The sequence below is a fragment of the Falco naumanni genome, chromosome 1 (genome assembly GCF_017639655.2).
Source record: "Falco naumanni isolate bFalNau1 chromosome 1, bFalNau1.pat, whole genome shotgun sequence".
In the NCBI taxonomy this organism is placed as follows: domain Eukaryota; kingdom Metazoa; phylum Chordata; class Aves; order Falconiformes; family Falconidae; genus Falco; species Falco naumanni.
In genome coordinates, this window is record NC_054054.1 from 119615481 (window position 1) to 119629586 (window position 14106).

The following is a 14106-nucleotide window of genomic DNA, read 5'->3' on the forward strand; positions in this document are numbered from 1 at the left end:
GTGGATAGCTAATGACTACTGACTGCTTGTGGAGCACAGTGCTGCTTCTGGAAATCCTAAAACTCGCCCCGTCCTGTCGAAGACCATCCAAACGAAGTGAAAATGGAGAAGCTGCTGTTTCTAAAACCGCAGCGGTTTAAAAGGTGGGCTTAATTTCAGTTCCAGGTATTGGCGGCAAAGTGACTGAGAAAGCCATCGCAGGCAGCATCGCCTGCCACTGGTCCTGAGGGCCACTTGGCCAGGGGAGGGCTGCCAGGCCAAGCTGGAGCCAGCAACGTTTTGTTGCCCCTCCTTCTTAAAAGTTACGTTTACTTTTTTTAAAAGTTATGTTTATGGAAGACGAGAACAAATCACCACGCAATATGCAAAACAAGACATTTATTCTTAGAAAAGCAGTCAGGTTTATGTACAGTGAGCCACAGAAGAGTTAAAATCGTGTACTGCTGCCTTCAGGATCCTTCCAACGTGCCTTCTTTGACTATGACTCGTGCAAGATTTCGTGCAAGAGCAAGTCGCAGCATTTCCACTTTCATAGTCTCAACGTCATCCTAAAAGCGAGCAGAGTTTGGGTTAGACTGTTAGATGCAGTAACGAGCTGGGGACAGGTTCTCTTCCTGGGCTTTGGAAAGTAGGGATGGGTCGTTAAGAGGGAGAGCACATGTACATGTACCTGCTACAGGGACCTGAGAAGAGCAAAAAAACTATGTTTCGCACTTTTTAGATCAACACAGACAGCACTGCCAAGCCTTCTCTTTTTCTGGCAGCTGCAGGGGTTTGCATGTGTAGCAAACGGCTCCCTGTTCTGCGCCTGCACCCTTCAGAGCCCGAGCTGCGAGATGGCAGCATCTCAGCTCCTCATTGCCCGTGTAATTTGCAATTATTTGTCTTGGAAAAGCATCACAGTCCCATCCAAATCAGCAGAACGGTGCGGAGCGGAAGTACTCCTGTAGTGGGTTTGCATATACCTAAATACCTCCTGATGATGCCTGGTTTGGTTGGCCTTTAAAAATAACGATGCGCACCGGCCTCGGTAACTCCGGCTCTCCCCCTTTTCCTGCCCCCACGCAGGAGTATCTGTAGAGTTTGCTTTCCCCAACCCTCCCCCCAGCCCCACCCCTGCGTTATCCTGTTGTCCTCAAAACAGGAGCTACCTGGAATTTCTGCTTATCCGACTTCCCAGCCGTCAGGTCTTCCAGGCATCGCATCAACTCGTAGGTCTGCTCTGCTGAAAATACCACCTGTGGAAATGAAAGTGCTTACTGAAAATGACGAAGTTTAAGGACATCGCGCAGTCTGAGATGGGAACTCAGCTGAGAGGAGGATGCTTTCACATCCCACAGATCCATTCTGACCCTTTAAACCACAGAGGGTTTAAATTATCTGTACACAGAGGATAATTCAGGCTGGAAGCAACTTTGGGAGGCCCCTAGTGCCACCTCCTGCACACAGCAGGGTCAGCCACCAGCTTGGAGCGGGTGCCTCTGGGCTTTATCCAGCCATGGGTCTGTAATGGCTAAACTGTCACTTTTTGGATGGACCTTAAAGCAAAAAATGGGGTTAAAAGAAGGGAGCACACTAGAAAAATCTTCAAGCCAAGCACTAGAAGGAACTGGATGCAACATGTACTTGAATTATTAACGTATGTGTCTTCCACTGCTGTTTTCTAAATGCAGGGAACCAAGTTAGGAGCTGATTATCCCAAGCCAGCGTGCTCCCACCGATGGGACACTTGGATAGCTGTGCAATTCTGAACAGTTCTCGCGCGCTGGAAGTGCGGGTCCTAGCCCGGGGGGCAGAAAGGGCGTCACCAACTTTGAGAAGAAAAGAAAGGACAGGGGCGGTTGTCAGCTGTGACCGGCTGTCAGGTGTGACCGGTGTGCTCACCTCTTTCTGCTCCAGCAGGGGAAGGGCGTCTGTCAGCAGGGTCATCCAGAAGGAGCAAGGAGCGATGTGAGCCGTCATCAACATCAAAAGCAACTTGGCAGCTTCAGAGAACCGCTTCTCCCCATACAGCCGGTGGAATTCTCGGTACTTGCCTGCACACGGGTGGTGGTGAAGGGTAAAAGGCATCAGTCAGGGCCGGGCTACGGGACGGCGGGAGGTCGTTTGCTCCCATGAAGCCTGCGGCAGAGCTACCCCCAACCCAAATGAGTCTCCAAAGCAGCTGAGAGTCTGGGGGAACGGGAATCTTGTGCATGAGGAAAGGTTAAAAGAGAGGCTGGCTGAAAAGGCAGCCAAAAATCCATTACTGTTCTTGGTAAGGTTTAGTGTTTGAACCAGCCTGTTCACTAACTGGTACTGTCTGGTGCCGAGGGTCTGCAGGGTGAGCACCAGCACCACTGGCTCGGAGAAGCTGGCGGTGTCTGCAGAAACCAGGAATGGGAGCAGAGGGGTGGGGGGTGAATGTTCTTTTTGATATCGCAGAGTATCAGGAGGTCTGAAAGGCTTCATTGTCTTCCTGATTGTTTAAAGGGAAACCGAGACCTTTGTTAATGTGGCAAGTTCTGCTTTTGCTAAGAATTAGTTACATCGATATCCAGCATGGGAGAACTGGCTGAGGATGAAAGCGAGCTTTATTCTGCAGCTTTGTTTGTATCCACTAAACTGTCAAAATACTGGAAGTAACGATTCCCATTCAGATTCACCTCTGACTGATGCCTGAGCTCAAGATAGAAACCTGTGAAAGTTGTCCAGCAAAAGTACACCTGATGTTTCTAAAAACTCCAAAGGAAAACCAAGCAGAAATATTTTCAGGCCTTTCAGAATTTCTTATAACGAGCAGAAAGGGAGGTAATTTCTCTACACACACAGTGACACAATTAAAAAACAAACCTTTGGGGGCTGATGTGAGGATCCCTGGGTGCCATTGGGACACAGAGATATGAGGGACCAACTTGGTAAATCACCGTTAGCTTCTAGGCTTCGTTTAGGATAAGGTTTAAATGGAGGGAATACAGTTCCCGTTTTGCAAGCTTGGACCAAACAGGAACAGATGAAATGCAGGATCACCCTCACTGTAACGCTGGTGTCAGCCAGAAGGGAGTCAGTCCAATTGCCAACAGCTATTCCCAATTCCTGTTAGATTTGGCCCCAGTAACTGGGCTTGCTAACTGCCGCAGCTCCCCAGAAAGGTGCATTTTTGCTCCGTTTCCTGTCTTGCTCCATTAATCAAAGGCCACAGAGCAGCGGCAGCCAGATGGGCAGGTTATCACAGCCCACGCTTGTGCCAGCCAGGAGAAGGAAGCTGTGGTATGTAAAGGAAACTCGCTGGAGGCACTGCGCCGTTACTTGGCACGGCTGCGAAAGGGTAGGAGGGATCTTTTGTTTGAGTGAGCTTGAAATTGGCATATGGAGCCAACAAATGTATTTGAGATTCTGCAGAACTTTGTGAAGTTAGTAGAACTATCACATTGTCAAAATAACTTAAACCACTGGTTTACTCTTCCAAGGAAGCACCCCAAGGTCTTCCAGATTGTGTTTGTTGGTATTTCCAAGTCTCTCTAGGTAGTGATACAGTCTGGAAAAAGACTAAGCAAGGGGAAGCCTACAAGTGTCAGAATTCCAGACTACCCCGCTCAAAGCAGCACAGAACAGATGCCTACTGCGAGTGCAGTTTAAACGCAGCCTCCTGGCAGCAAGCAGGCTGCATCCCAAATCACCTGCAGTCATTTGTTTTCCCCTCATCACTAAAACAGCGTGTAGCCAGGTGGAGGAAGACACAAATCCAAATAATTTGTGGAGTTAATTATGTTCTAAATTAACAGACCAGAATGAAAACTGTGTACTTCTTACCAAGAAATGTTAGCCGGTCACTAAGCAGCATGGATGGTCCCAAATTATCAATGAGGTCTAAGTCAGAGAAGCACCCCCTTTCACAATAGTCCTTAAGGAACCTAGGGAGAAAGTAAAACACAATAAAAGCTTAGAGGAGAGAACATCATCCACATCCATTTTCTGTCTCCTAATCCCTTCCCAGAAAACTTCACTGGACAACCAAGTGTCATCTTAATCAACTTGCCTCGAGGGTTTCAGAAAACAACAAAACATTTCCTGGAAATGGCCAGTGCACGGGTGTAATGTGCATTTAACAGACATTCTATTTATTCTTCTAGATTTTGTGGTAGTTGAGATCTGTTCTTTAAAAGGAGTAAGTAAAGGAAGGAGCACAGGAAGCTGAAGCTGATGGATACATAAATAACACTCCCAGATCATAACAAAAGCTCTATTTTTCTGCTGTGTAAAAAAAGTTGTTAAGCAGCAGGAACAAAAACAATTCTAAAAGCTTTTCATCTGTTTTGTCATAGCCTTCATTATGCTGCTTTTTTCAGAGCTCCTTCCTGTGATGGTTTTCTTTCACCTTCTGTTGAAAGAAATACAATGATTCCCACTCCTGCAAAGAACAAATGAGAAAAAAAAAAGCCAAACCCAAACCAGCAATCTCTTACTACTCCCTTTTTTCACTGTTGAAGATAAGAGTACTGCTTGGCTACCTAGCCAGAGTGCAATTTCAAATTATACTCTATGCAATGAGATTGGTACCTGCCTATTTCCAATTAGAAAATAATACATGACATGGATAGCTAGAGATTAAAAGCAGCATAAAGAGAGCTGACACAGCTTTTTTTCTAGGCCTAAGCTAAGCGTTGGCATCCTCTTCAATTTTGTAACAACCTTCCCACCCCTGCAAGGTCAGACATCGTGACAAGCTTAGGCAAAACCAGGGACATGACAAAACCTGACTCTTTGTTATGCACGTTAGAATTGTGGGTTGAGATTTTCTGTAGAAATGGCTTAAGTGACTCCCACCGACTTGTTTGGAGATTGCATGGTAGACTAGACTGCTTAAAAATGGTCTGCTGAATAACGCACAGGCGGGGATTATCCTCCACCCAAATCAGTTCCCTGGTTCACCCTACAGGCCACCAACAGCCATATCGGAGCAAGTGAAAGGGCAGTGCATGAGACAGAGAAATTGCCAACAGAAATGTTTATCAAAGCGAAGTCTAAGAGCTTTGGACTGTCAGATAAAGCCAATCTGTTTCATCTCTGCATTTCATGAAGTAAAATGGTAGAAAAGAAACAGCCAGAGCGTTGCAGATGAGAGTACCCAAGGATGTCGTTTTCTAGTCCAGAAGCAGGGACTTGGTCAGAGGGGAAGACAACCCCTACCTGCCTGCAGCAGACCCCTCTGGTCCCCTTCCTACCACCCCCTACAGCAGTAGCTGCCTGAGAGCTTCCGACTCACCGGTCTGATATCAGTGTAGCAAAAGCTGCATCCTTAGCTCTGATGCTCCACGACAGCGCAGAGCCCAAGCGATTATTCCGCAGAGCTTTCATGGCCATGATTTTGCAGATGCTACGAACTTAGGAAAAAACAGAGAAGAGGGAAAGAATTACTTCCAGTAGTTTCTCTTGTATCACTACAAGCAATGAGATTTAAAAATCAATCACCTTGTTCGTGCATCTGTCTCTGCTCACAGATCCTCAGCACTTTGAGGGCCTTCTGTTCCGTGTTAAGGGGTATCCGTTCAATATGAAGCTCCAAATATACCCTCCCGTATTCTGGGCAGTGGTCAAAGTAATCCACCCCCAGCTGCCAGAGGCTGAGAGAGGAAAAAAAAAATAAAATCATCAAGCATGCCAATCATATAAATCTTAAGAAAGACCAACACTGGAGCCACAAGGAAAATCTGAGTCTGCGTTAACAACAGTTAGCTCTGATTAACTTAATACGCAGATCTAAAATAGTTTTCACTTTCTACCAAATACCAGCTGCCCCTTATACATCCCTGGAATATCTGCACCTCACAAGTGCTTCGGTGCAAACTGCTATATACCAAAAAAGCCAGGGGGTGCAGGAGCAATTCTACCCTGGTCAACGGGCCTGAGGGATTCTAACAGCTAGCTTTTGTCTTTCGTTCAGAAAGGAAAACACCTTTGCTGAAATTCTAACAGTAGCTGCCGTTACGTTTTGCCTTTTTACTTCATTAACAGGTAGTTATTTGTTTGGGCTGCCTCGCTGTTAAGTCTATATCCTCCGAGTAAAAAAACCAAAACAGTTGCTACCTGTGATGGGAGAAGAGTCCTGAGGCATACTCTAGCAGGAGGAATTCACGCATGTTTGAACCGAAACTGGGGGGAAAGAGAGAAAATAAGCAGGCGTTATTATGTGCACCTCATTGGAAAAAACTGCTGACTTTATTTCACAAGTACGTTTCATTTGTGCAGCATGTTTTCTCATGGGCTATCTTAATAAGCTTCATACCTCAGGCCTAAGCATGCAGGTCAGCTTTCTCCTTGGGAAGACCTGCCAAATATTTACAGCACTTAGCAGATATAACTGAGAGAAAGTGCTTTAAGAAACTGAAACTTCAAGGGAACTCGGATAGCAAAATTCAATTGCTCAAACTTATAAATGTATTCAGAATCTAAGTACAGAAACTCTTCTTAGATCAGTTTCTCACCATTCCCTAAAATCACAAACATTTGGGCCCTTGATTATATTTCAGATAAAATTATATTTAAAAAAATAAAATCCTAACACTGCACTGAGGCATTGCTGAACAGCATGTCGAATGCATCTGGTCGGCAACGGCTGTTGCTTCTCAGAGCATCTGGGCTGCCTGTAACTTCAGAGGCACATGCGGTACCTTCATTCTCCATCCTCTGTATATGCCCAAGATGCTCCCTTTCAACCAAAATCCACGTGCTGTTTCAGTCATCCTGGCTGCTGGGTTGTCAGAATAATCAATGCAAATAAATACTTACTAGAGATTGTGAGATTGCAGGAGTTTACAGTGATCCAGTAGGTCAGTCAGATGAGCCACAAACCACCAGTTGCTCAGGGCGATGCTGTATTTGAAGCAAGCGAAAGAAAGAAAAACCTAAGCCTACCACTGCCAAGGAATGCGTCAGGTTTTCCACAGGCGTGTCTTACCAGTACAGAAGCTCTGTTACAGTATAATGTCTGGTTGCGATGTCCCAGACCTTAATGGAATACTTTTTAATTGCTGCCTGCTTCATGTATTTTTGCTAAATTCTTTGAAAGGATGATCAAGCAGGCTGTACCCATATCCTCTCCCCCAAATACTATTGGAAGCAATACCACAGAACTAGAGAATCAAAAACCTTAAAACTCAACCTGCATTCCTTGATCACTTGGTGCATCTCAAATTCAAAGGCTGCCATTAAAATCGTGTCTAGAGGCTCAGGGCTGCTTTCTCCACCCAGGAACAGGTCCATACTAGACTGTGGAATGAGATTACAAGAGATGATACATGCAGAAGTTGTGAGATGGTAAAAGACAGACGTTTGTTTGGATGTAGCAGCCTCGTTTAGGTTATTTTATGGGAAATAATAGCTCACAGAGACTGAACACATTAACAAAAAGATTTTTCCTTATTTTAGCGTAATGAAACTGGGAAAACAGTTTGCAGGAACAAGACTGGTAACATTAGACATGGAAGAGACTGGGTCTTCAGCAATTATCTGTCTGCTCTATCAGTCTGCCAGTCCACTTACAAATTCTAGGAAACATCTTACAGGTATATAGTTGCTGTAAGATGTCAAACCTCGCAAAGTTTTCCTTTAAGTAGAGTAACCACCCTTGTGTGCATAAAACGGTGGTGAATATAAAAATAATTCTATTTCATGCCTGTGCATAAAACCGCAGCTCCATTGGCTTCACAGTTGGATGGGAATACAGGAGTCGGGTGACCAGAAAGTGGTACCAAGTAGTCATCAGTTCCTTTTTCTCCAGTATGGCATCCTCGTCTCCCAGCAGGATCTAACAGGAGAAAAACATAGGGGTAATTCTGCAAATTCAGCAATGTACACAGCTGCATCGTAACTCTTCAGAGGCATTACTCCCATTTTGCAAAGTTGAGGATTTAATCAAAACTAAGTAACAAAGGACAAAGATCCTTCTCAGATAATTAGCCTTATGACCTTGGACACGAAGAGAAAATGATCTGCCCAGGCTTGCAAGGACTGTTGCAAAACAAAGAACACAATACAGAAGACTGGCCTGAAATGTCCTGATTTAATGAACAGATCATCCCAGCATATTAAAGTTACTTATGGCTGCAAAGGGCTCCTGAAATGCACAAGGATGGATCCAATACCTGTCCACAGTTCCCTCCCTTCTCAGCAAAAACATACCTTGCAGATGGATTCCATGTGGGAATTGGAAGCAAAAGTTCCATCTTGTAGATAACGCTGACATTCTTCATGCCAGTGCTGCCACTTCAGCTCCATCTCTGTCAGTGTCTGGGTGTTGCCAAGCTGAACAGAGGATAAAATATGTAAAATAAAGAAAACACCGAGTCAAATCACAGCAGGTTCTTGGGCTGAACTCACAAGTCACTTATGATAAAAAGCTAAACACGGGGCTGCCATCAAATTTCTCCTTGTCCTACAGTTGCATTTGAAGTGTCTTCCTTTACCCACCTAAATAAGGCAAAGGAGAGCCTGTGAAAGGTAACTACGATGCAGCTGCTTTTTCCTTCACAAAGAAATCACTGCAACAGAGAGAAACTGCTGGTAAAGTCTTCAGAGAACATTCTGTACAAGAGAACAGTTCTCAACAGGAACTGTTTCAGACAACTGGATCATGTATCCTGCTAAAAAAAAAATTACTTTTCTAATTATGTTGGCTTGTCACCTAACAGTCTTCTATCTGAATGGTTGGTCCTTCTGGGCCAATATTATTACTGGATTCAGATTGAGACGTTTTAATAGTGAACAAATTGTGATGTTACAGGAGACACACCAGAGGTGGCTCTCTTTTCCCCAATGGAACTGCATGAAAAAAAATCCACTTTGTACATACACTGGGCACAGGCATCTTCTTCATCAAGTCATCCAAGATTTTGTACATGTTCACTGACGTGGGATTGGCACTGGCTTCCTTGGAGAGCAAGTGCCGTGCTTCATCCATTCGGCCTTGCAGCACAAAGACATCCACCTGCAAAAACCACACATCTGTGAGCACCACACTGTGCAAGGCTACGAAATACCCAGGAAAAGTACCAGAGGGGAACTGTAACTTGTGATTTAGGCAAGTGGAGTTAAAATGGTTAAACTGTAGGCCCCGCTAATTCAAATACACGGTGTAAGTCTTATGGATTGTGAAAGGATCAGCGAACGAGGGGTAGGATGACCTTCAGAATGGCTTCATCTTAAAACCTATACAAGCATACAGCAGCAGTGCCCTAGGTATCAGTTTCTGAGAAGCAGTCTCTCACATCAAGTAGGGAAGAGGAAGGCAAAACACATAGGCACAAATTCTCTTTAAGATTCTTATAGGTTACTGTACTAACCACGTTCCAGAAGAGTTTGTGTTTCGATGGATTTTCACTGCTCAGAACTTCACGGACCATGTTGTCAACATCACAGACATGAAGTCGAACCCAGTCAAGGAGGCGAAGAAGAAGGGGGCCAGCTTTACGCAGAGAAGATTTAATTCTGTTAGTTCCCAAGTGTTTGTTCCGAGACTGCGATCTTACACGCTTCTAACCTTTATGGTTTGACAATCGTGAGGTTTACTGATTGGATTTCTACCTGCCACACTCCAATTGCAAAGGAACAGAGTTCCTGAAGTAGCCAGGCTGTGGGAGCACCAGGCTGCTAACAGATTTCCACGTGGCAAATTTTAGACAGAAAGCAACACAGTCCAGCAGAAAACCCTTACCAGTTACTTGAAGAAATAAAAGGTGAGTGATTCAGATGATAAATCTTGCAATGCCAAGAGACACATAGAATGTTGTTGTTTAATTGAGCATCAATCCATTATTATCAACTGCATAGGAGGAAGAAATCTGGCACTAGGTAATGAACTTTTCTTCAGCTTAAGTAATCCACAATTTGGGAATCTCTCTTCTGAATTCTGGGACTGTGCAAGTAGCGTATTTGTTTGTATAATCCAATTTCCTTAAAAAAATGGTTTACTGCTTTAAAATGCTGGTGTAAATAAACTGACTTAAAAAATGGCACCCTAAAGTTAAAGGAGTTACATCAGAGAATGCATAAATGTTAGCTGGCATCAACGTATTTGACACTTAAAGATGTGTTTGTGCTTAGAAGTCAAATAAATTGGCAACAACTTTTGATATCCCTCTTCTTCACCACCTTTCTGTCAAAAAGACAATTTAAATTGTACTGTAGTATGCATGAGGGGAAAAAGTAGAAAGCAAATCTAATAGCTTGACATAATTCAATATGAAGGCAGCAATTTACTGAGGCAGAAGAGGTATTAAAAGGCTTATTGACACTTTTCATCTCTCTAAAACATAATAAAATATGACATAATGGATGCTATATACATTTTAAACAAATGAATATAAAAAAAAGCATCCTTTGGTCCTAACATCAAGGTATTTCACTGCTCACCTGCAGCTGCTTCAACAAAGAGAATCTCACAGAGGTTCCAGATCAGCTCCATTGCAGAGAGAATAGAAACCTGAAAAAAGCAGCAGGGCCACGTTTCAAACTTAATTATTCCAGTTGTTGGGGTTTTTTTAACCACACAAAGGCATGTGCTGTCCATAGCAATCAGTTAAGCTCAGTTCTTACAGACAAGAGAAACGTCACATTGCAGTTTCACAGATACAAATTAAGAGATGGAAAGAAGCCACAACTTCTCAACACACATCCAGCTTAGAAAATGTTGATGCTATTTGAGAACTGAAATGCAACAACAATCTGTCATCAGCGGGCAATACTGAAGAGGACAGAAAATTATTTTCAGCCTTTTGGCACTCCTGAAGATTTAACAATACAAACAGCAAAGGCAGAAAGAAAGGCCAGTGAAGCAACGTCCCTGCAGCTAACAGGACAGAACTCCTGTCAGCACGCTGCTCTCCCCGTAAAACTCTTCTGGTGTCTGACAGTTCACGGTGAACACCTACCGCCTGCTACGAGGCTCAGATGCAGCTGAGTGGAACCTGAGCGTTTGAGAGGCAAAGGTTCAGATGGGCAAGTACCGGCCCGCAGCTGACTTTAGGGTAACAAGAAAACATCACACCTATAACACTGAATATATGTTTAAGCAATGGCAGTGAACTGAGACGCTGGGCATCTTCTTGTTGTTTTAGAAATACAGGAGCTAACTATTTCTTCCCGTTTACTCTTGGTCATGAACTGCATCCAATATACCAAGCCAGAGTTAAATCAAAAATGCCTTATTGCCACAGTGCTGGCCTTGATGAATTTACTAACTCGCGATTCACAACCAGTTGTGCCTAGTGACACGATTGCAGATTACCTGTGTGCTATACTGGCTCTGCAGGGCTGGGTCCCGGGCTGAAACTGAGGGAAGAATAAGAAAGGTCAAAGAGCAACGTATTTACCTTTCGCAGCCCTTTCTGGGCTCCTAAATAAAGACAATATGTGAGCACTCAGCAAGAACAGACCTAAATGAGTACACACAGGGCAAAGCTAACTTGTACGTAGAACTTTCTAACTTTTTTTTTTATAAATCCTGTGCAAATCTGGGTATGGCTACAGGGCACGGATGGAAGAGTAAAATCTCCCACTTCCTGGGGGAAGCAAGCTGTTAGTTTGGACTCACATTTCCCATAAAACTGCAACCAGAGATATGAAAAGACTGCAAGCCCCCAGAAAATCAAACACAGTGGAAAGAAATATCTCTGACCACACTGGATTTGCAAACCAACTTGGAACTGATGCAAACCAACGATGGAAATGGAGTCGATCACTCCTGAAATCTACGTGTGCTATTTTACAGTAGTTGCAATAACTTACAATTGAAATGCTACTTTTATAATTGCAAACAGCATTTCCTTTCATTGCAGGAAGAGAACAAACTTACAAGCTGCCTGGTGCATGTCCTCCATACAGGCTCTGATCACCGAGCGGTAGTTTTTACTCACTTGAACCAACCTGCCAAACACAAACAGGCTTTGGTTAGAGAGACCTGTTGGAGCTTTACTCTCGTGCCCGTCAGCCACTAAAGCCTCGCACGTTTCCCTGCAGCAGCAGCCGCTCCCTGTGCTGGGGTGAATCCAGGGGGGATCAGCAAGGCTGCACATGCCGGCAATACGCTGGCAGAGGAGTGGTCGGCATGGTTCCTGAAATGATCAGGGCCTGGGTTTGTAGAATTACCCCAGAATGAGCCCAGAACAGCCGGGGTTTCGGCACTGCTGCTGCTTACAGCAGCTCTGAGCAGCCTGGCTCACGGCATGTGCCCGGCTGGAGGCATCTATAAGCAAATAGCATCTGCCTGGCTGCAGCAGGAGCGGCGGGGGGGTCCCACCGAGGGCTCGTCCTCCCCGCGCCCCCACTCACTGCGCTTTCCTCGACTTCCCCACCAGCTCCTCCTCGCTCCGCTGGAGCCCGATGAAGATCCCGTGCGACTCGTTGAAGAGTTTCCGCAGGGTCTGGATGTAGATGTCCTGATCCTTGCGGACCACGAAAACGCGGGAGGCGCTGGGCCCTCCCTCCCCGGTGCCTGCAACACAGCCCGTCAGCGCCCGGGGACGGGACGGGGACCGGGTGGGGGACGGGGATCGGGGACCGGGGATCGGACGGGGGACGGGGACCGGGGGACGGGGATCGGGGACCCACCTCTGCGGCCGAAGAGGGTCTCGCACACCAGCACCTCGGCGGGGCCCCAGGCGAAGCACAGCTGCCTGGCGGCGGGGTCCGCGCCCGGCACCACCTGTGAGGGGACAGCGGCGGGTCAGAGGCGCCCGCACCGCCCCGGCCCCCCCGGCCCGCCCCGCACCGCCCCGCACCATCAGCGGCGGCTCCGCATCCAGCTCCTCCATGGCGCCGGCCGCGCTCCGCTCCCGCCCACCGGCCCGGGGAGGCCCCGCCGCGGCTGCCCGTGCCGCTGCCTGCGCCGCCCGCGCCCCCCGCCCGCCGCGGCCCCCGGCCCCGCCGCGCACCGGCGCTTCCCCGCGGCGCCGCCGGCCCGAGCGGGGGGCCCGGCCGGGGGAAGGGGCCCGCGGGGCCCCGCCGGTTCGGGGCAGGCGCGGCCGCTCGCCCCGGAAGCGTCGCCGCTGCCGAGGCCCCGCCGGGGCGGGAGCGGGGCTGGGGCTGGGGCTGCTCCGCTCCGGCTGGGGCTGCCTCGGGCGCTGCACACGGGCCGCCGACCGGCCACCCCCAGCCCCGCCAGGCGGCGGCTGCCGCGGCCCGGCCCCCCGGAGCCCGGTCAGGCGGCGGCGGCCCCGGCCGGGCCCCGAGCGCCGGCAGTGGGGCAGGGCCACCCCGACGCTGCCCCCCCGAGCCCCGTACGCGGACCGCGGGGAGCGGCAGGATGGGTCCCCCCCGCCTCCATCGTTCTCTTGCCCCGTGGCTGCGGTGCTGGCCGCAGGAGCGGGGCGAGCCGGTGGGTCGCTCAGCGCCGTGTCCGTGTTGGCTCTCCCGACCCGGCTGCCCGCTAATAACCAGGCTGTCATTAACTGGCGGGCGGGCCTGCAGGCGGCCGGAGGTGGCGTTCCCTGGAGCGGAGCTGCTGGAGCTCTGGAGCAAGCTCACTGATAAAGCTGAGCCATCAAATTATGTGCTTTATGACTTGAGCGAGTTGCCCGCAGGCTGGAGACAGCCAGGGTCCTAACGTAGGATCTAATGAAACATTAGATCGATCAGATCCGGTCGGGGAGATGTGCTGGCAGGTGTCAGCTCGACGGTGCCGCATTCGCTTGCTCCGGGCCGTGAGAGTTTTGTCCCTTCTCTTCCCGGTGGGGCTCAGCGTGGGGGTGAATACCCACTAGGGACCGGGCAGGGTTTGCCTGCTGGAACTGCCTCATCAACTGGGGACAGGCATTTTAGCTGGGCCCATAACGATAGGACAAGGGGGGATGGCTTTAAACTAAAAGAGAGTAGATTTGGATTAGATATTGGAAGAAATCCTTCCCCGTGAGGGTGCTGAGGCGCTGGCACGGGCTGCCCGGAGCAGCTGTGGGTGCCCCATCCCTGGCAGGGCTCAAGGCCAGGCTGGACGGGGCTGGGAGCACCCTGGGCTGGTGGCAGAGATCCATGTCCATGACAAGGTGGTGAGAACTAGATGATCTTTAAGGTCCCTTCAAACCCAAACTATTCTGTGATAGGAACTTTCTAACTCGGAGCTCACGTACTGGTGGA

The 14106-nt window shown here is 48.0% G+C and overlaps 1 protein-coding gene across 1 annotated transcript; it reads right to left on the minus strand.

The window, feature by feature from the left end:
• Nucleotides 1–363: 363 nt before the first annotated feature.
• Nucleotides 364–12803, minus strand: NUP85 (nucleoporin 85). The gene is made up of 19 exons (XM_040581718.1): nucleotides 12756–12803; nucleotides 12586–12679; nucleotides 12307–12469; nucleotides 11831–11901; nucleotides 11264–11307; nucleotides 10390–10459; nucleotides 9321–9442; nucleotides 8831–8965; nucleotides 8161–8283; nucleotides 7655–7786; nucleotides 7142–7248; nucleotides 6769–6852; nucleotides 6067–6132; nucleotides 5452–5603; nucleotides 5246–5363; nucleotides 3793–3893; nucleotides 1885–2036; nucleotides 1152–1238; nucleotides 364–548 (listed from the first exon to the last, which is right to left on the minus strand). The coding sequence occupies exons 1-19, from the start codon at nucleotides 12786–12788 to the stop codon at nucleotides 450–452; spliced, it is 1953 nt and encodes a 650-aa protein (XP_040437652.1). The 5' UTR covers nucleotides 12789–12803; the 3' UTR covers nucleotides 364–449.
• Nucleotides 12804–14106: the final 1303 nt, after the last annotated feature.